This window comes from Hemiscyllium ocellatum, chromosome 8, assembly GCF_020745735.1.
Source record: "Hemiscyllium ocellatum isolate sHemOce1 chromosome 8, sHemOce1.pat.X.cur, whole genome shotgun sequence".
NCBI lineage: Eukaryota > Metazoa > Chordata > Chondrichthyes > Orectolobiformes > Hemiscylliidae > Hemiscyllium > Hemiscyllium ocellatum.
Window position 1 is genome coordinate 58,378,570 of NC_083408.1, and position 22,887 is coordinate 58,401,456.

Here is a 22,887-nt window from a genome sequence, read left to right on the forward strand (position 1 = left end):
TTTTTGACGTTAAGTACTAACCACAAGTAAAAGATTTGTTTATATAAGACATTGAGCACAAATGAAATGTTTGTTTCTGTTTGTGCTTTTTTTGTTGCAATTTCCCTCTATTAGATGTTTGTTTTGTATTAGAGAATAATGACATACCTAAAATACTGGCAGCGTGACTTTCAGTCAAAATGTCAACTAATTTATAAGAGGTGAGTTGGCATGAAAAGAGAGGGACAAAGGTTGGTGAGTGGGAGATGAGTTGCTATTGAGTTTGCATAGTGACTGAAAAGGGTCAAGAGGATGATTAGTGGCATATGAAGATGGGCATTGGGTGCAACAGGTGCCATTGGAGGTCATAAGAAATGGGTACATGACATTGAATGGTACAGGATGTCTGAGAGGGGGAGGTTTGCAATGGCATAGGTTGGCATAGGGTGGATGAGAGGCCCTGGGGAATGGATCTATGGGCTTAGGTTGACATAAGAGGTAATTGAAAATTGGTAGGTTGGCTTTGTGTATGAGATTCCATGGGTGGGGAAAAAGGCATTTGTTACCATTGACTGTATGAGATGCCATGAAGGTGGGTAGATAGGCATATGTTAGCACAGAGAATAGGAGCCGTAAACTGGACAATAGGGGCAAGCAGAGTGTGTGGAATGAGGAATAAGACCAAAGGCCATGTTTTTCTATTTAACTCTTTATATTGGAACTCTGTACAGAGCAATGGAGGCGCCAGCCAAGCTTTCCACCCAGCCTTTTGTCAAAAGCTGGGCACACTCTAAAGGTCTTCTAGTGTTGATTAGCTTAACTCCTAAATGCAGCCCACACCCAAAACAATATTCTAAAGGATGGGTGGCCATTTTTAAAAGTTGGTGTTGCAGAGTTGGGCTTTCCCCTGACTCTGCGCCTTGACCTATAACCAACAAATGAGTCTCAAAGAATTTCTATCTATGTGGCAAGACTGAAAAGAGAAGACTGAGGACTAATTATGATTACTAATAGTGACAAATAAGATTACGAAATAACTTGTTAAAGTAATTCTCAAAAACACGTTCCACTTATGAAACAGTTCAGAATTAAGGTAATAAATTATAAGATTGGTACCATAAAGACAAAAAGTAATTCAAGAGAATGCCCTGAGATTGATTTGTAGCTTATTGACTTGCGCTCCAGAAATGGCCACATCCCAAGCTAAGTTGTTTCTGTACAGCTACAGCACCAGCACCTCCACAACAACACAGAAAATGGCGCAGGCATGTCCTATCCACCAATATCCTACTGCCTACTATTGATCAGCAGCGAAGTGATGGAAGGGGTTTTGACAGTGCTACCGAGCAGCACTTCCTTAGTAATAACCTATTGTCTGCTACATGGCAAAGAAAAAGATGCTGAACTTTTTCAACATCCAATCCCTTCAACATCAATGCACATTCGTTGCAGTGTCTACCAAGTATAAAATACACTGTGGCAACTCACCAAAGCTCTTACGACAACATGTTACAAACCAGTGATCTCTACTGCCCAGAAAGACCAGGCATGTAAAGGAAGACAATCTCCTGCAGGTTCCCCTCCAAGACACACAGCACCATGACTTGAAACTATATCTCTGTTCCTTCATTGTGGCTGAATGAGAATCCTTGAACACTCTTCCTAATAGGACTGTGGGTGTCTCTACATCCCAAGAACTTTAGCAGCAACCAAAGGAAGCAGCTCAACATCATCTTCTTAAGAGATGAGCAATAAATATTAACCATGACAGTGGTGCCATGAAAAAAATTAAAATTAAAGTAATTGAAATGCATAGCATGAATGCAGGTAAAGGAAAACTAGATAAACGCTTGAGGGTGAAAATGACTAGAAAGTGATATTAGTTGAATTATTGAGGCACCGATCTTGTGTTAACATACTGTGTTTCGATGTAAATAAGAACAAAAAAAAATCCTTGCCTGATCATGATTTTACAAATCAGCTATTAAGATTTTTAAATGTTGAATTTCCATATTAGATTTGCCATCAAATTGCTGCTTACAAGGTATTCTCGTGAATCATGTTGTGAATGTCCTACAGCCTACTTGGGATTCAAATTGATCTGGAAGATCTGATATTTTATTTTGGGAATTACTATCTGAAGATAATATTGTAAATGGAATGCCAAAATTTAGAATAATCTAGATTAAAACATATTTAAATCTAGATGTAACATTGATTTGTTTTACAAATTTCATTAAACATAGAAACACAGTTATTGTTATTACAAAATAATTTTCAGATGGGTTAACAAATCTAATTTGTTATGGGACCTTCGTGATTGATCCAGTTACCTTGGACATTTGTGGCACCCTTGGAGATAACAATGCACTTACTTTGACACTTATCCGACCCTTCATAAACACACAAGACCAAAGACAGCACTTAACTTTTATAGTCATCCTGTTGATAGCACTCCAAAATGCCTCAGTGATGGACTTGCTGAATGTGGTGAATCAGTACTTGAGGTGCCTCCATTCTGCCAGCCATATGGTATCCTGTTTGTACTCTATGTACACATGCATAACAGTGGAGTGCTCCAAAATGTAGGGAATACAGCAGATTAGTAAAGAGCAGACCAAAGTACTTTTAAAGTTACTTCGACACCAGTAGTCCATACCTAACAGTTGTGCTATCAGAGTGCAATGAACATATGACTTTACTCATTCCTGATGAAGGGCTTATGCCTGAAACGTCGAATTTCCTATTCCTTGGATGCTGCCTAACCTGCTGTGCTTTAACCAGCAACACATTTTCAGCTCTGATCTCCAGCATCTGCAGACCTCATTTTTTATCCTAAATAAATATGTGTACTTTTAGTATATAATACTGTGCCGCAATGTCAACACGGGTTTAGGAAATTTAACTGAGGAATAAAATACTGTGCCATACTTTTTTGTCATTTATCGCAATGCAAGGGATGGTCAGCAGTATATCTCAGGAATTAATGCATTACAATCTGGTTACTTGCCCATGTCAGGTACCTGTTACAAATTTTCACCAGCAGTCATAAATAATGATATAACATCAGCAAGAACATTAGCAACCACCAAGATAGTCTACTGAATATAAAATTCAGGCTTAATTTGCAATATTACATTTGTCACAGCAATGCTATAACAAACATAGAAATATTGATGGCTGAACATATGCAAGCATTGCTGATAATGAAAGTTTCAGAAAAGCATTTAGCGATGTACCAGCTCGACAAGTAGTTAAGGCGCTGGGTTGCTAATTCATTATAACTAGGTTAGAGACAAAAAAAACTGCAGATGCTGGAATCCAAAGTAGACACACAGGTGGCTGGAAGAACACAGCAAGCCAGACAGCATCAGGAGGTAGAGAAGTCAACATTTTAGGAATGGAAGTGGGGTTAGGGGGAAGCTGCAGACAAAGGAGGGGGCGTGGTGTTTGGGTGAGGAGAGTGGCAGAACAGTGAGGTCGTGATAGGTGAATACAGGTGGAGGGTCCAACCTGTTTGGTCAATGGGAAGGCTAATTTGGTTAGTAGCTGGAAGGAAGGGTTGGTAAGTGGAATGGAATGGTGTAGATGGAACTGGAAAGGGAGTCGAGGGATGAGTGAGAAGGTTGTTTGAAATTGGAGAACTCAATGCTGAGTCCTCTGGGCTGTAGGCTGCCCAGGCAGAAGATGAGGTGCTGTTCCTCCAATTTGCAGTCTGATTCACTATGACAATAGAGAAGGCCGAGAATGGACATGTCGGAGAGGAAATGTGAATGGAATTGGAATGGGCCGTGACTGAGATATCAGTCTGGCTTTGCGGGTCAGGCTAAGATGCTCAGCGAAATGTTCCCTAAGTTTGCATTTGGTCTCACTGATGTAGAGAAGACCACAAACCAAGGAGTAGTGAAGGGAATGGTCCTTGTGGAAAGCAGAGAGGGTGGCATGGGAAGAATCACAACCCAGAAATCTTCCCCCTCCCCACCACCTGCAGGGACCATTCCCTTTGTTACTCCTTGATTCACGCCTTTCTCCACACCAAACCCTCCCCACCCCAACCGCTCAGTACCTTCCCATGTGACCATAAAAGATGCAAAACCTGCTGGTACACCTCCATCCAGGGTCCCAAACAGTCCTTCCAAGTGAGGCAGAGGTTCACCTGCCTCTCCTCCCACCTAGTTTCCTGTATCTAGTGCCCCCAATGTGGTCTTCTCTATGTCAGTGAGACCAAACATAAACTAAGGGCATGTTTCGCCAAGCATCTCAGCCAGGCCCACAAGGGCCAGCCTGACCTCCCAATCATGGCCAAGTTCAATTCCCCTTCCCACTCCCTCTCCGACATGACCATCCTCAGCCTCTTCTATTGCCACAATGAACCAAACTGCAAATTGGAGGAACAACACCTCATCTTCTGCCTGGGCAGCCTACAGCCTGGAGGATCAACATTGACTTCTCCAATTTCAAATAACTTTTCCACCCACCCCCAGACTCCCTTTCCAGCTCCTTCTCCTCCCCTCCATTCCACCTATGGACCCTTCCTTCCAGCAAACAATCAGATTCATCCCTCTCAACCACCAACCTGTGCTCACCTATCACTACCTCACCATTCTGCCCCCTCTCCCCACCCAAAACCCCTCACCGCCCCTCCCCCCACCACCACTTTATCTGCAGCTCCCTCACCTCCAGTCCTGAAGAAGTGTCAGAGTGGATTCTGGGTAATCCAAGATGGAGGACAGGAAAAATTTCTGGCTGTAAGAGCTGCTCCTTTTTTTGAGATATTTTAGGTGTTGGAGGTGATTTCCTCAAATTCCAAGAGCAGCAATTACTGTTTTATATGCTGTTGCATTGTTTTGGAACTTTGGAAAAAAAAAGTCAAAACAACAGCAGTTTAAAAGGAAGAAGGGCAGACAAAGGAAGCACATGGTGAGGACAGTGCAGGACAGAGAGGGAGAGAGAGAGAGAAAACCTGCTCAGTTATCACCTTTACTGTTTGAATTTGTGTATCGCTGGACATCAGAGTGCATCTGGGAAAATTAACAAACGGTGAAATTCACAACCAGTCTTGGAGGAACTGTTGGGCGAAGTTCATAGCTCTAAATCAGATAAGTTAATTGTTGTTTTAAGTCTGTCCAAGAGAAAGGCTGCAGTAGTGGGTACAGTGGATTCTTTCTTGATTATATGTTTTTGGAGCTAAGTCTCTTGATTAAACTTAAAATATAAGCCATAGCTATTAATTTAACCTGGGGCAGTGTTTGTAGAGAAATAAGACGGTGTTATTTTCTGGGTCTGTAGATTGTGAAGGAGCAAAAATGGCCTTTGCAGTGATATGTACGTCTTGTCAGATGTGGGAATTTAAAGAGTTTAAGGGTTACTGCGGATTATATCTGCCATAAATGCTGTTGGATGCAAATCTTATCAGATCGAATGGATTGGTTGGAGAGACAAATAGAAGCGATGAGGAATTTGCAACAGCAACAGTATGTGATGGATAGCAGTTATAGAAAGGGGGGAAAGTCTCAGATACAGTCACATACACGGATTAACTCCAGGAAGAGTAAGAGAGGTAGGCAGCTAGAGCAGGAGTCTTTTGTGGATATACCCATTTCAAACAGGTATGCTGTTTTGGAAAATGTAGGGGGTGATGGATTCTCAGGGGAACGTAGCACAAACAGCCAAGTTTCTGGTATTGAGACTGGCTCAATGCAATGAGGGGTACGTCGGCTTCCAAGAGATCAATTGCGTCCGGGGATTCTGCAGTCCGATGCAGACAGATGTTTCTGTGGCCAGCAGAGAAAAAGCAGAATGGTGTGTTGTTTTCCTGGTGCCAGGATCAAGGATGTCTCAGAGGGGGTGCAAAATGTTCTCACAGGGGAGAGGGGCCAGCAGGAGGTCATTGTCCACATTGGAACCAACGATATTGGAAGGGAAAAGGTTGAGACTCTGAAGGGAGATTACAGAGAGTTAGGTAGAATTTTAAAAAGGAGGTTCTCAAGGGTAGTAATATCTGGATTACTCCCAGTGCCACGAGCTAGTGAGAGCAGGAATAGGGGGATAGAGCAGATGAACGCATGGCTGAGGAGCTGGTGGATGGGAGAAGGATTCACATTTTTGGATCATTGGAATCTCTTTTGGGATAGAAGTGACCTGTACAAGAAGGACGGATTACACCTAAATTGGAAGGGGATCAATATACTGGCAGGGAAATTTGCTAGAACTGCTTGGGAGGATTTAAACTAGTAAGGTGGGTGGGGGGGAACTCAGGGAGATAGTGAGGAAAGAAATCGATCTGAGACGGGTACGGCTGAGAACAGAAGTGAATCAAACAGTCAGGGCAGGCAGGGACAAGGTAGGACTAACAAATTAAACTGCATTTATTTCAATGCAAGGGGCCTAACAGGGAAGGCAGATGAACTCAGGGCATGGTTAGGAACATGGGACTGGGATATCTTAGCAATTATAGAAACATGGCTCAGGGATGGGCAGGACTGGCAGCTGAATGTTCCAGGATACAAATGCTACAGGAAGGATAGAAAGGGAGGCAAGAGAGGAGGGGGAGTGACAATTTGATAAGGGATAGCATTACAGCTGTACTGAGGGAGGATATTTCCAGAAATGCATCCAGGGAACTTACTTGGATGGAACTGAGAAATACGAAAGAGATGATCACCTTATTGGGATTGTATTATAGACCCCCCAATAGTCAGAGGGAAATTGAGGATCAAACTTGTAAGGAGATCTCAGCTATCTGTAAGAATAATAGGGTGGTTATGGGAGGGGATTTTAACTTTCCAAACATCGACTGGAACTGCCATAGTGTTAAAGGTTTAGCTGGAGAGGAATTTCTTAAGTGTGTACCAGACAATTTTCTGATTCAGTATGTAGATGTACCTACCAGAGAAGTTGCAAAACTTGACCTACTCCTGGGGAAATAAGGCAGGGCAGGTGACTGAGGTGTCAGTGGGGGAGCACTTTGGGGCCAGTGACCATAATTCTATTCGTTTTAAAATAGTGATGGAAAAGGATAGACGAGATCTAAAAGTTGAAGTTCTAAATTGGAAAAAGGCCAATTTTGACGGTATTAGGGAAGAACTTTCAAAAGCTGATTGGAGGCAGATGTCCGCAGGTAAAGGGACGGCTGGAAAATGGGAAGCCTTCAGAAATGAGATAACAAGAATCCAGAGAAAGTATATTCCTGTCAGGGTGAAAGGGAAGGCTGGTAACTGTAGGGAAGGCTGGATGACTAAAGAAATTGAGGGTTTGGTTAAGAAAAAAAAGGAAGCATATGTCAGGTATGCTTAGAAGAGTATAAAGAAAGTAGGAGTATGCTTAAGATGGAAATCAGGAGGGCAAAACGGGGACATGAGATAGCTTTGGAAAATAGAATTAAGGAGAATCCAAAGGGGTTTTACAAATATATGAAGGCCAAAAGGGTAACTAGGGAGAGAATAGGGCCCCTCAAAGATCAGCAAGGCGGCCTTTGTGTGCCGCCACAAAAAATGGGGGAGATACTAAATGAATATTTTGCATCAGTATTTACTGTGGAAAAGGATATGGAAGATATAGACTGCAGGGAAATAGATGGTCTTGCAAAATGTCCAGATTACAGAGGAGGAAGAGCTGGATGTCTTGAAACGGTTAAAGGTGGATAAATCCCCAGGACCTGATCAGGTGTACCCAAGAACTCTGTGGGCAGCTAGAGAAGTGATTGCTGGGCCTCTTGCTGAGATATTTGTATCATCAATAGTCACAGGTGAGGTGCCGGAAGACTGGAGGTTGGCAAATGTGGTGCCACTGTTTAAGAAGGGTGGTAAGGACAAGCCGGGGAACTATAAGCCAGTGAGCCTGACCTCGGTGGTGGGCAAGTTGTTGGAGGGAATCCTGAGGGACAGGATGTCCATGTATTTGGAAAGGCAAGGACTGATTCGGGAGAGTCAACATGGCTTTGTGCATGGGAAATCATGTCTCACAAACTTGATTGAGTTTTTTGAAGAAGTAACAAAGATGATTGATGAGGGCAGAGCAGAAGATGTCATCTATATGGACTTCAGTAAGGCGTTTGACAAGGTTCCCCATGGGAGACTGATTAGCAAGGTTAGATCTCATGGAATACAGGGACAACTAGCCATTTGGATACAGAACTGGCTCAAAGGTAGAAGACAGAGGGTGGTGGTGGAGGGTTGTTTTTCAGACTGGAAGCCTGTGACCAGTGGAGTGCCACAAGGATTGATGCTGGGCTCTCTACTTTTTGTCATTAACATAAATGATTTGGATGCGAGCATAAGAGGCACAGTTAGTAAGTTTGCAGATGACGCCAAAATTGGAGGTGTAGTGGACAGCGAAGAGGTTTACCTCAGATTACAACAGGATCTGGACCAGATGGCCAATGGGCTGAGGAGTGGCAGATGGAGTATAGTTCAGATAAATGCGAGGTGCTGCATTTTGGGAAAGCAAATTTTAACAGGACTTATACACTTAATGGTAAGGTTCTGGGGAGTGTTGCTGAACAAAGAGACCTTGGATTGCAGGTTCATAGCTCCTTGAAAGTGGAGTCGCAGGTAGATAGGATAATGAAGAAAGCGTTTGGTACAATTTCCTTTATTGGTCAGAGTATTGAGTACATGAGTTGGGAGGTCATGTTGCAGCTGTATAGGACGTTGGTTAGGCCACAGTTGAAATATTGTGTGCAATTCTGGTCTCCTTCCTATTGGAAAGATGTTGTGAAACTTGAAAGGGTTCAGGAAAGATTTACAAGGATGTTGTCAGGGTTGGAGGATCTGAGCTACAGGGAGAGGCTGAACAGGCTGGGGCTGTTTTCCCTGGAGCGTCGGAGGCTGAGGGGTGACCTTATAGAGGTTTACAAAATTATGAGGGGCATGGATTGGATAAATAGACAAAGTCTCTTCCCGGGGGTGGGGGAGTCCAGAACTAGAGGGCATAGGTTTAGGGTGAGAGGGGAAAGATATAAAAGAGACCTCGGGGCAACATTTTCATGCCGAGGGTAGTATGTGTATGGAATGAGCTGCCAGAGGATGTGGTGGAGGCTGGTACAAGTGCAATATTTAAGTGGCATTTGGATGGGTATATGAATAGGAAGGGTTTGGAGGGATATGGGCTGGGTGCTGGCAGGTGGGACTAGATTGGGTTGGGATATCTAGTCGGCATGGACGGTTGGACTGAAGGGTCTGTTTCCATGCTGTACATCTCTATGACTCTATGACCTGAAATGGTGACTTCTCCACCTTCTGAAACTGTCTAGCTTGCTGTGTTCTTCACGCCTCCTGCTTTTCTACAATTCATTATAATCTGCATTGTGGGCTCGAATCCCACTCTGGTCGATCCTACAGGCAACGTTTAACACTGTATTCCTTCTAATGGTCTTGTGGAATAGTTGTCATGCTCCAGAAGTGTGTTATAAACCGCCTGAACAGGTTGATTGGAGGTAATTGTAGAGTTCTCAGTGACTTCGGCTTGTGTCCTTGGCAACGTACATTTTCTCCTCACCCAAAGGTGGGGAAACGGCAGTCTTGCCGCGTTGCGAATCCAAGCGGAATTTTCTGCTACTGCAGAATCAATAAAAGTGTTCTGCGTGAGTCCTCAAATCAGTAACCGCAGATCAAGGCGCCGAGTGAAGTTTTTTGTTCCTCTTCCCGATGCCAAGTGGTCCTGGCACATCAATCCATTCGGCGCAAATCCAAAAACCACGGAAGGTTGCCTCTTCGTTTGGAAAGCGCTCGAAATTAAATGATTAATGGTGCAACATTTTACGAAAGTTTCCTTATAACTTGGATCCATTTGTCTGACATTCAGGAAGTTAAGGAAATTTTGGGGGGGGAAAATGTCTGGACTAGGTGTAATATTAAGCAGCAGAAACAGCCCTATTATAATTCTGCCTCTTTTCTGTCAACTTTTAATTGTGTGATACGTGTTTACTGGCAACTCGTCAACAATTAAGAATTAGGTTTCGCTGCTTTTGTTTTGTTTGGTGTCAAAGTAGGTAAACGAAACACTTTACTTATATTTATACTTTTCCAGCTACTTGAACCAAGCATGCATATTGTAAAAGGAAAATACTCAGAAGGTGGAAATCAGAAAGTAGTGGATAAACAGGTCAAGCCTGACAACATCCAAGGAGAGAAAGAGAGTTAAATTTTCCAGTCCGTCATAGTTCTTCTTCAATATTGAAGAGAAATGAAATATGATCTGTTCTATTCTGTTGTGAAAGGGGAAATGGAATGCAGAACACAACAGAAGGCCCAGGAACCTTTAGAGCAGGAGGGAGATTGGATGTCAAAACTAACATGCAACAAAAGTCTGGTGATGGTAATAGTGAAGAGACAAAGGACTGGTCAAAAATAAGTGTGATTAGCAAAGTAAAGGTCAGCTCTAACTTAAAAGAAAAGCTTGACACATCAAACAGTGGACAGCACTCATGGTTTGACTTGTTGAACTCAATGTTGAATCCAGATGTTTGTAAAGTATCTAATCTAAACATGAAGTGTAGGCCCACTGCAGCCAAAGGACATTATACCAAATTAGTCAAACTCCAACATAAAGGTTGAACTAGAATGAATACCCAGCACTATTCTAGGCACTGGAAAAAAATCAAAAGCATACCCTGTCAACTCCACCCTGCAAGTTCATCTGCACTGACATTTGAGGACTCATGCTAAAATTGGAACATCTGTCCCATAGTCTAGTCAAGGAATGACTGAACTAATCAGACTCAAGAAATCAAGCATTGCAGCCAATATCTTAGGTTGCTCTTTCACCATCTCTGGATACCATTACTGTGTCTAACCAAAGGTGTGGCCCTCGTTATCACTAACTTTGACCCTGGACCACATGAAGTCTCAGTGCATCAACTAGTTGATGAATTAGCACTCCTTTATGGTGAATACTATTTTGATGAAGTACGCAGAGTAGTAAGGGCTCAGAATGTATTGTCGGTAGGGAATTTCTCAATGCACATAAAAATGGCTCAGTAACACCACCACTGACCAAGCTGGCTGAGTCCTAAAGGACATATTTGCCAGAGAGCGCCATCGGCAGATGATAAGGAAACCAACTTTGAGGAAGTGGGAAAAAGAAAAAAAACACCCTCATTAATCTATCCAGGCAGTGTTGGTAGAAATGATAACTGCATTGGCCTGGTGGAGACCAAGGTCCATTTTCACACTGAGGATAGTCTCCATTGTTTTGAGTGATAATACCACAGTGGTACATAAGATACATTTAGAGTCAATCTAGCACACAAAACTGGAAATTCATGACAAGCTAAGGCCAGCAGCAGCTTAACCAGAACCTGTAACCTCCAGGCTCAGTATTTCCCTTTCTGTGTCTTTATTAACAAGCTAATAAAAATGGAGGACAACATGCCAGAAACAGTCGTGAATGGTATTGTACAGCAAACAACACACTAGAGGGGACACTTCACAATCATCCCTATCCTCAATAATAGAGGAGCCCAGCATATCTGTGCAAAAGATAGGGCTGAAACATTTGTAACAATCTTTTGCCAAAATTGCCAAGTGGATGATTAATTCCACCCTCCATCTGAGGTCCCCTGCATCACAAATCCCAGTCTCCAGCCAATTTGATCCAATCCATGTTATAGCATAAAATGGCTCAGGAAATACTGCGAAAACTATGGGCCCTCACAACATTCCTGTTCTACATTTGTATTCCAGGATTTGCCTAGTTGCTTCAGTGCAGCTGTAATACTGGCATCCATCTGGCTATGTGAAACGTTGTCCAGAAATATCCTGCCCACAAAGGAGAATGTTAGAATCCTTTTTGTCTCAGTTATCAACAAATGATGGACAGTCTCATTCATAATGTTACCAAGTGACATTTACTTTAGCAATAACCTGCTTAGCTTTTAAGGTTGTGATCCACCATGATCTGAATAGACTAACAAAATATAAATTGTTCGTCATATTTTAGTGGTTATTTGTCCACACTCTGCATGACCAGGATATATATGGATAGACTGAATAAGGCTCCAATCCAGCTGATTCTGAAATCAGAAAGATAACATTTATTAATAGTTGAAAAGACTACATATGAAATAAAGAATAGACAATAACAATACTTTATGGATGGGCAAATGCTAATAAGCAAATTCAAATGTTGGACCAAGTAACAAAGGACCAATTTTTTAAAAGTTTGTGCTGAATAAAGATGCACAAAGTTCACAACCTAGAAGCAAATTATTCAGGAAAATAACCTCTAGTTCACAAATTATTCAGCATGCATATATTTAAATATATTGTTTGGTTCGTATGGAGTACAATTACCAACAGAAATTATTTGGGCCTGTTCCTATGTTTTATAGTCTATGAACAATCATTTCCTACACTGGAGGGGAAACAGAAGCCAATCTCAACAACCTATTGTTGCTTTATCTTTCCCATGTGTATGTTTGTTTTCCCAGCTACAAATGCAACAAATATCTAAACAATTTCTAAATATTCAACATGCCATTCCTAAACGTGAATTTAAAAAAAACTGTCATCCATCAAAGATCCTATAAATGGCCTTGGCTGGACTCCTGTGTCTGTGGAGTTCTTCACAGCTTTCAGATTGAACAAATCCTCTTGACTATATTAAAAAGGATGGCTAATGTTCCTTTATTTGCAGGCCAGTATCTTGCTAACAAATATATGTAAAGTCAGCTGTACAGGACACTGATTAGGCCACTGTTGGAATATTGTGTGCAATTCTGGTCTCTTTCTTATTGGAAAGATGTTGTGAAATTTGCGAGGGTTCAGAAAAGATTTACAAGGACGTTGCCAGGGTTGGGGGTGGGGGAGTCCAGAATTAGGGGGCATAGGTTTAGGGTGAGAGGGGAAAGATATGAAAGAGACCTAAGGGGCAACTTTTTCACTCAGAGGGTGGAACGTGTATGGAATGCACCGCCAGAGGAAGTGGTGGAGGCTGGTATAATTGCAACATTTAAAAGACATCTGAATGGGTATATGAATAGGAAGCATTTGGAGGGATATGGGCTGGGTGCTGGCAGGTGGAACTAGATTGGGGTGGGATCTCTGATTGGCATGGATGAGTTGGACGAAAGGGTCTGTTTCCGTACTGTACATCTCTATGACTCTCTGATTCTATTAAAGGACAAATAATTTGCAATAGTTTGAAATCCATTGTTGGTGACTCTGATATCAACATTGGTTCAAAAGGTTACTCTTTTGCATTTGTTCAGGAAGATTGTGGACTCTGATACTTCAATTGATTCCAGGATGGCAATGGCATTGGTGAGCTGGGCCCAGTGGTGAATGATGGTGCCAGAGTATAGCAACTTTGATGTTGGCGGTCTGTTGCATGTGGCAATGAGATGCAGGACTCAAGGCGCTGGCATTGGCAGCGAAGTGGCAATTGCAGCGATGATGCCTTGCAGCATTAGTGGGTCCAGTGCAAGCAGCATTAATGAGCCAAAATAAAAAACTCATTGTGGCAGCAGCAGTGAGGGTGAAATAGATATTTTCTTTTCCTTTTTTTCTGTTTCTTTAATTTCTGCTCTTGTTTTTAATTCTAACTATTGTATTCTAGGATGGTGCCAGAGAGTGGTGACTGTACACCGTTTCACTGCAGTCCTGTACTCTTGTACTCCTGTACATCTCATGTCATCTCATATCTAATTTAATTTAACTTAATACAATATAATATAATCTAAAATCTTACCATCCAGCAAGTGGTCAACATACTATGGTTGTTGGTTGTGCACTTCTGTCTGTGGAGTTTATTTTTGAATTGCTTTGCAATACAAAAGTTCGTATGTGCAGTGCATACAATATTTGCTTGCTTTTTTTAATTGGCACTTTGTTTTATTAAAATAGCACAAAAATAATATTGGTTGCCTGGCATTGACCTAGATGACAGTACACGTCTCAAAACGTTTCTGACTTCTAAACAGAAAAAAAACATACTTTTGAACTTTAACTCTTACATTGAAGTATCTGAAATATTTTCATTACAATGTCAAGACAAATTCTACAATATTGTCTGAAACTACTAGATTTTAACCCTATTGTAGTTACAATTATTACCAATGACCCATATTCAGTGTATGAAGTGAAGGCTTGATTGTCACTGCTGCTACCACAAGCAACAGAATGTATTGTTATACTGTACCCCTCTGTATTTTTATAGTTTTGTATTGTGTCGTAACATTATATAACTTTCACATGATACTGTAAATCATTAAAACACTTAGCACATTCAAACATGTTGAAATCATCTTGCTCTAATATGGTAGGTTGAGTCAAAACTTATTCAAAATCAGAACAGAAAAAGCTGGAAATCGTTAACTGGTCAAGTAGCATCTGCACAGATAGAGAGTGAGTTAACATTTCAGATCATGGAGTTATATAGCATGGAAACAGACCCTTCAGTACCCAACTAATCAACACTGACCTTGTTCCCAAACTAAATTAATCCCACTTACCTGTGTTACCCTGTCTAAACTTGCACTTTCCAAGTAATAAGTGACTTTTCTATTCCTGCTAAAATATACTCTCTCCCATTTGTCTGTGTTGAATGTTATATGCAAGATTATTTACTCATTCTTCAGGTTCATTAAATGTTCTCCAACAATATGATGCAGCCCCTGTCATTATCGATTATCCCTCTACCACATTTGGTGCTATATGCAAATTGATAAATTATTTAAATGTAGAAATTGATTTCCAAAGTTTAACTCATTAATGTAAATTATGAATAGCAATGTTTCCAGTACTGATTCTTGTAGCATACCACTTGGCACCTTCTGGCACTGAATAACTAGCCTTTACTCCCCTCTCTGCTTTCTGTCTTGAAGCCAGCTAGCAATGCATTCTGCCACTTGTTCCCTGATTCCATATTCTCTAACCTTATGCATTGGTCTAATTCAAGGATCTAATCGAGGATCTTTTGAAATTCAAGATAAATTGCACAGCATTACCCGCGTCTGCTCTATTATTCGGTTTTCTGTTCCGCTGAACGACCCTACATCAAACGTTTTTGTACTTTTAAAATGAAGCATGCGCCATTATCTGTAGCATACTACACTTTGTTTAAGAGAGAATGTTTGGAAGAGAAATTTGAATCTTGTCACTTAACCATACATTAAATGTTAAACATGTATAACTTAATTTACTTTAACTTCTCACAAATTATCAAGGGCTAATGAACTGAGTTAAAGTTTCTTGAAAGCATTACAAATAGTCGAAAGGAGTTTTACTGTGTACTTCAAAATGGTATAAAAGATGTAAATCAAATCAGATTGACTCATGATGTAAACTGAATTATTTAAATACTGAACGAGGCAGTACATTTCCTGGAAAGCTCCATTTTGTACATTTCGAATATGAATGTTCAAATTGTATATGAGGATCAAAATACTAAACGTGGGCATCGGCTGCCGTACAACATGGTTTTGACAACTGGCGTGTCCCTGCATTCTGAGTACAGCAAAATTCCCGCTGTTGTGTTGGAAATAATATCGGAGTTATCTATTGATAACATTCTCGAGCTGAGTGGGATTTAAAGAAAGAAACAGTATGCCGGACAGAATTAGAATGTTTTCAGGCCTTGCTGTCTGATCACAACCTTTTTATTCTACAGCGAAGGTTCCGCAGAACACCCTCTCATCTTTTATTACCAAAAGAAGTCTGAATTGCATCTCCAGATAAAATTTGGAAATGAAGAGAAAGAATTGGGTCGACATCGTACTTTCTCCGCTCAATAAATTGCAAGTAGAAACCATCAACAGAGGCCGCTGTTCGCGTTCAGTTTCCATTAAATGGGATTTCTCAAAGAGATACCTCACTTGCTATCGACCTACTGCAGTGTTACTAATTGTTGCTGGGCTGCTGAGAATTACAAAGTCGCGAAGTAGGACGTGCTGTGATTTGGAAACGCTCTATGCTGTCGTGTATAGTATCTATTGGCTTCGCGTTCTGCTAATTAATTCAGTTGTTTGTTGATGTTACTTTCTTGAGTTAATCATCGAGCAAGTGCAGGATGTATAATTGTCGCGAGTATGCATTACAATCAAAACAACTTTCCCTTGTGGTTCCATATATATCTGTGCTAAAAGTTGTGAACTTCTGGGTACATCCATGTGTTCAGTATCAATTTGCGCTTACAATCGAGTTGAGAGTTTATTAACAAGCTGGTAAAGTCAAGTGTGACAGCTAACAAGTACCAATGTTAACATATGATTATGCTTGTACTTCCAAACAATTGCAAACCACGTTTAACCCAGTTTACTAAATCCGGATGATGGCATCTGGATTTGAATTTCGTTCTAGCGCAGACGCGAAATTCCAATGTTCTTCGGCACTTCAATGTATTAGCCTGCATTACATCACTAACCTGATTCAACCACATATTTTGCTTGTTATATTTCGAAATTGTTGAATTTCTTCAGTTATCTACAATGATGCATGATAACGTAGCAAATCACCAAAAGCATTGTGTATATCTGCTCTGGTGGGAAGGTTAAGAACTCAAATATTTGCCACCTTCAGATAATCTCGGGCAAATTGTTAATTTGTTTATAAACAGACATTTTCATAAAATGATTTGAGCGAACTTGGTCTCACTTACATGGAATAACAGATTTCAAACAAACCACATTTGAATATATGTTCTTAAACTTAATTTGATAGCGGGGGTTGCCTATGCTAAAATGTGTTTATATTTTACACCGATGAAGAATCACATTTATACAAACAGGTTATAGACGTTAAAAGAGAAAAAAAATTCATCTGAAAATACATTTATGACTCTTTACAAAGGTATAATTGAACATAACCAGTTAATACACTTATCTTGAACTTTTCAAACATCATGAATTCTTCTGTTCAGTCCTCAGCCTGTTGTGATCAGAGAAGGGGGGAAAGCCTTTCACACAGTTCAGCGATTAACAGCAGCTCACTGGATATCTCATTTGTCAGAAATCCTAAATTAGCGTAACACGCTGCTATATCGCTATTATGATTTTCACTATAATAGCACTAATTATACTTAAAAAGGCAATTAAAGGGTTTTGGTTCTGTGTATCTGACCATTGTGACGACCGTTTAATGCTGGATGAAACAGAGAATGCAATGCCATTCAGTTAAAACGATTAAAATGCTATATTCCATAAATTGAATACGACAACAACTACTAGAAAAAATGTTCAATCCATTTTCAAATGACTATACTTTACGTGGTACTAATTCTCAAGGTGGGAACCAGAGAAAATCGAGACAAACTAAACTTTTATTCCAAGTACACATATGCCAAATAATGTATATTTCATGTGCGTACCAATAACTGTTTAAAATTAGATTAATCTATTCTTTAAATGTAGCATGATATGAATAAGCTTGTTTCCGACTTGTCCCACCCATCAGTAAAACATCGTCGCCTTAGAGGAGATGTTTGCATTAAGTTTGGGGCCATTTGATTGACAATATTATCTAGCCTAGTACGGCATCTCGAGTGTTATCAACTGGATTGTGTAAGGTCAGAAGCCATTGAACAATCTCGCTGCAGCCTTCCATGAAGTACGCATAACCACAGAAAGGACTGCACCATTCTAAAAAAGGATTTTATGAGCCAGCACATTGCACATCATCCCTTCTTGGTTAATACATAACAGCCGGGAAAAGAATAGGGTCAATAATAGGGTAAGATTGTGTACGTTATTTCTGCAATAATAAACAAATATTTCAGTAGTTGAAACAGTAATGTGCGTTAATATTGGTTAAAAAAAGGAATCAATTTTCACATCACCATGTAGATTATCAAGTAGTTGAAAATGTTCTGAATATAATGCAATTATCAAAATCACCAACCAATCGTTGCTTTAAAATCGGAGATTAGGTGCAGTATTACAACCACTAGCTGTTGTTAATTCGAAGGTGGATTCACAACAAGCAAATATATCATCCAACAGCTAAAAACGTGTATATTAGAGAGTTTTAAACTTGTCATAAAATTGAGTTTAGGCTCTGACAATAATCCTCCTTCTACAGGCAATGGTCTCTCATATGGTTACGGTTATAATGTGAATAAAGTGAATAAAGACTGCCTTAAAACTAATTATATCGCAAAATAGTAGATTCTTTGTTTGAAGCTTGTTATAGAAGAAACGTGATTGTGATAAATAGTATGATTACATTTTAAGTAGCAAATTGTAAAATATTTGGGGAGATGCAAGTGACTGGCGAGAGGTGGGAATCATCATTAACATAGGAACCAATAGAACACACCAAGAATGGAGATGTACCTCTTGTGTATTAGTGCAAACTCGTCAAAAATTGCTCGCAAATACGTTAATATTTCTTAGTAATAGAATGGCAATTTACAAGCCACGAGTTAAACAAACATACTGTATGCAACACTTGTAAAACCCACTGTCAATCTGATTTCTGACCGGAATATCTGTTATCTAAGTGTCGATAACAGTTTCAAAGGATTGTACAGACGCCAGTCAGAATGCTTTTAGTGATTTGCTACAAGTTATCATGCGTCAAACGAAAATTTACAAATCGTGCATTTTGCGTCTGTAGGTATATTTTAAATGTTGCTACATTATCAGAGGGATGGATGCGGTAAATTGATGCTGCGACGCTGCAAGGGCCATGGAACTTGCGGCTTCAAGAATAAAACTCTAACATTATATCTTGTGGAAATCTCGCCTCTCCATGAGATCTGAAGTACAATCAGGGCAGAGGTTTACACTTGAACGGTGTGAACTCATGCGGGAGCCTTCTTTCTCCTGGAAGACTTCTTGGCTGCCGAATAAGAGCCCTGAATTGAAGCAAAATGATTCTTACGCATTAGTATCGAGCATTCCTAAAGCGAGCAAGCATTTCTGCTGTCTCTCTGGCTGAAGATATTTGGTTATTCCAAGGTAGCAAGTGCACTTTTACATTGCTTAAAGTACAATGTAACCATACTGAAAAAAAACTAAAAATGTAATTATCCTCAGGCTTTATCTGTGACATCAAAAGTCAGCGTTAAACATAACCATTAGGAATGCAATGAAATCTCAGTTTGCATCCTTTACAGATAAACGGAAGCCCCCAAATGCTACGTTATTTAATATTTCACTAAAAGTAGAATATATTGGCAAGGCAAACTGAAAAGTATTTACCTTGCCATCAGCATGTTACCTAATTATCTTAGCAAGATGTTGAGCTCTATTGTTTGCTCGTTTGCGCTCATGCCCCGCCTCTCCTGTCTGTCTAAAACCTGGCGCCTGGCTACAACAAACAAAAGCTAGGCGCTCGCAGGTCTATAGCCTCGACTTAATACAATTAAGGCGGACTTCAATCATTCTCTTACGTGTACGTCCACAAGATCGGCGCTAACATAACACTGTTTATCCGTTCAACAAATTTGCCTACTTCGCTGCTGAACCATGTCGATGAGTCCCAAGCATACTACGCCCTTCTCAGTTTCAGATATTTTGAGCCCCATCGAGGAGAGCTACAAGAAAGTTGGCATGGACGCAGCGGGTAACCTCGGAGCTCACTTGACAAGTTACCGGCAGCCACAGGTCTCCCAGCCGGGCATGCAGCAACACCCGATCGGACATAATACGTCGGTTCCTGCGGCGACCTACCACATGTCACACGGGGTCCCCCAGCTTTCACATGCAGCTATGGGAGGCTACTGCAACGGCAATATTAGCAATATTGGCAATATGGGCGAGCTCCCTGCTTACCAAGATACCATGAGGAACAGTGCAAGTGCGACAGGCTGGTACGGGACGAATCCCGATCCACGCTTTTCATCAAGTAAGTGGAATAATTAGTTTCCAATAAACAAGACTAGTCAAAAGACAAGACATCCAACCTGCAAAAGGTTGCAAGTGTGCCCATTTTATGAAAATAGTGTTCAGAGATTAGTATTTCCAAATCATGAGTTTTGCGGGTTTTAATCTTATATTAATGAGGACGCACGCAAATGCTTTGATAGATGGTACAACTATTACTTTGGTGTAGTTTTAGTTCATGTGCCTTTTTTAAAGAATATTTTATGGTGTAAATACATGGCAGGGGAAGTAATCCTTTACAGTGCAGTTTCTCGCAACAGTGCTTTTTATTTATTTTGAAGTACTGTATTAATAAGGCCAGGTTAACGGCTTTAACTGTCTAAACAACGTATCAGCGTTGTGCGAAATATAATAGGGAATATTTTCCCAGGGCACACTTAAATAATAATGTTATCATTATTGAGAAATGTTGAAACAAATCCAATGCACTTTCCCAAAGTTGTATAAATGTAACTTCTTTTTTTAAAAAAGGCAAATATATGCAAACTTAAGATGTATATTCTTGCACAGTTGCAACATTTCGGTAAAAGTGTCGGTTAACCGCAAAGAAAACTTTACCAATTTGGACAATTTTTGTTATATCGAGTTCTTAAAATCGGATACTCCTAATCTATATCAGCACCCCTTTTCATTTAAAAAGCACTCAATGGATATTGGACACTTAAAAATTATGATAAGAAAACTTTAAAATGCTTATTTATTGGTTAGTTTTATGGAACACCGCTATGTGTCTCGACTATTTTATTTCGAAAAAAACTACGCTGGATTGAACCTACCCATATGTTGTTTTAGTAATATTAAATTTGCATACATACTCCGTTTCAAACGCCTTTGTCTAAATTTATCCTGTTTAATTCTCACTCTAGTTTCCCGTTTCATGACCCCATCCTCAGGAATGAACATGGGGGGAATGGGCGCTTTGGGGTCTCTTGGAGACGTTGGCAAACCCATGGCTCCACTTCAAAGTACACCAAGGAGAAAACGCAGAGTGCTTTTCTCGCAAGCCCAGGTTTATGAGCTGGAGAGGCGCTTCAAGCAGCAGAAATACCTCTCAGCTCCTGAAAGGGAACATTTAGCCAGCATGATCCATCTCACGCCCACTCAGGTGAAGATCTGGTTCCAGAACCACCGCTACAAGATGAAGCGGCAAGCGAAAGACAAGGCTGCTCAGCAGCACATGCAGCAGGACAACAGCACTTGCCAACAGCAGCAACAATCTCCGAGAAGAGTGGCTGTGCCCGTCCTGGTTAAAGACGGCAAACCATGTCAAGGGGGTGTCAATGCCCCAACCACGACCATGCAGACCCAACAACAGCAATCTACCAACACATCAATCACAGTGGCTACCAATGGCACTGCTCACGGCGCAAGCCAGCAAGCTAATAACACAGGCCAGACATCGGAATTAGGACAAACCTCGGGAAGTCCTTCGTCTATCCAAAGCCACGTCACTAGCTTGTCTCACCTAAACTCTTCTAGCTCTGATTATGGTACAGCCATGTCATGCTCTACTTTACTGTATGGTAGGACCTGGTGAATAATTCACTTGGCTTGTGTTTTATCACCATGTTGTATTGATTCATATCTGCTGTATTTTGGTAAAGTGTTCCGGGTACTAATTTGCGTAGATGTGCATCAATATAGAAGGAGGCTCCGGCTGAAGTGAAGGCAAAACGCTGTAAATTCATTTTGTTTTGTAGACTTGAAATGCACACATTGCTGGCTGGACTTATAATATCGCAGTGAAAGCGGTTGCTCCATATTCAGAGATAGGCTGAACCTTATGAAGCACAGATCTATCCGTATACAGTATAAGATCTGGAAATATAACATTTTTGTGGGATTCCTATAGAATGACGCTTTCGCAAACATAATAGTGTTAACAAAAATATGACACCTCGGGAAGAAAAGAAATAGGTTTATTTAACACGACTTGGCATTTTCTTAGTTTTTACTATAAAACTTAGGTGTATATTTCTGTAAAATGCACATGCCTGGGCCGAATTTATAGTTTTTAGGAATTTGTATATTATGCTGTAAAAACTGTTTTCATGATGGACTCAGCGTGTACAGTATTTGATAGTTTGTTCGTTATTGCTGGCGTATGAAAGTTGTTTTTGTTGTAACTTAAAATAGATGATTGGTATAAATATAGTTCTGAGAGCTTCTAATAAATTATGAAACCCTAAACCGCAAAACCACAAATGTTTTATTGAAGATCATTGTATCTTTCCCTTAGTTCTTGCCATTACAGTTTACCTATACCAGCCGCGCCATTAGAATTCACCGCACTGTATTTATAAAGAGTATATAGTTTCAGTTACATAAATTGGGTAAAGAAGTCATAGATAATATGTTCCAGTCAGTCCAGCAGGTAATCTCCGAAATCTCCACTGATTTTCCCAGGATTTCTTTTAGGGGACAGTGGGTAACTAAAAGCTTAACTACTTTATCTCGATGAAAGCTTTTGAATCTGATGGTATATTTGATTTAACATTAACTGGAAATACAAAAGACTTGTGATATTGTCTTGCCATGTTCTATGCTGCATTTTGTTTTACGGATGGAGAGGCCTGCTGAGAATTTTACTTAGAAAATGATTTGATTCCGGCATATATACTTTGTCATGAACACTACTGCCGTTGAAACGTAATTATCGCCCCACATTCTAAACACAGACAGAATAATCTGGTCCCTTACTGGCGCTGATGATAACCAATAGTTCAAAGTCCACACATGTCAAACGTTAGAAAGTTCAATTTGTGGGTTGACCATAAACTGCAGAATGGAACAGTGATGATTTAAACACTTGGAGCGCTTCCCCGATATTTATTTTGAATTAATTCCACAGAGTGAATTAAAGTTAAAGTAGTTAATGAGGCCAAAGTGCATTTCAATTAGAACGATCAAGTATAATTTCTGCATGGAAGACACTGTTTGTTTTGGCATTAAGGAAATCTCAGTTGTTTGCTGTGGGTAAAAGACAACTATCTCCGTGTCGCACGGCCAGCTCCTGACAATGTAAAAATTAGCTCGCAAAAATCGGGACAGTTTGCCAGCATTTCCATGAGATTGAAACCTGTTCA

At 40.4% G+C, this 22,887-nt stretch overlaps 1 protein-coding gene across 7 annotated transcripts in view; it reads left to right on the forward strand.

Moving 5' to 3' along the window:
- The window catches only part of nkx2.1 (NK2 homeobox 1), a 224,894-nt gene extending 202,997 nt beyond the window's left edge, over window positions 1–21,897 (forward strand). For 6 of the 7 annotated variants that reach the window (XM_060829062.1, XM_060829065.1, XM_060829066.1 and 3 more), the window contains 3 exons: window positions 15,589–15,858; window positions 19,422–19,763; window positions 20,668–21,897. In XM_060829062.1, the coding sequence (XP_060685045.1) occupies window positions 15,666–15,858; window positions 19,422–19,763; window positions 20,668–21,338 (1,206 nt within the window). In that variant the 5' untranslated portion in view covers window positions 15,589–15,665 and the 3' untranslated portion in view covers window positions 21,339–21,897. Of the gene's footprint in view, window positions 1–15,588; window positions 15,859–19,056; window positions 19,764–20,667 lie in introns of those variants that run through there. The other variant, XM_060829068.1, reaches the window with a different exon arrangement.
- The last annotated feature ends 990 nt before the right edge of the window (window positions 21,898–22,887 follow it).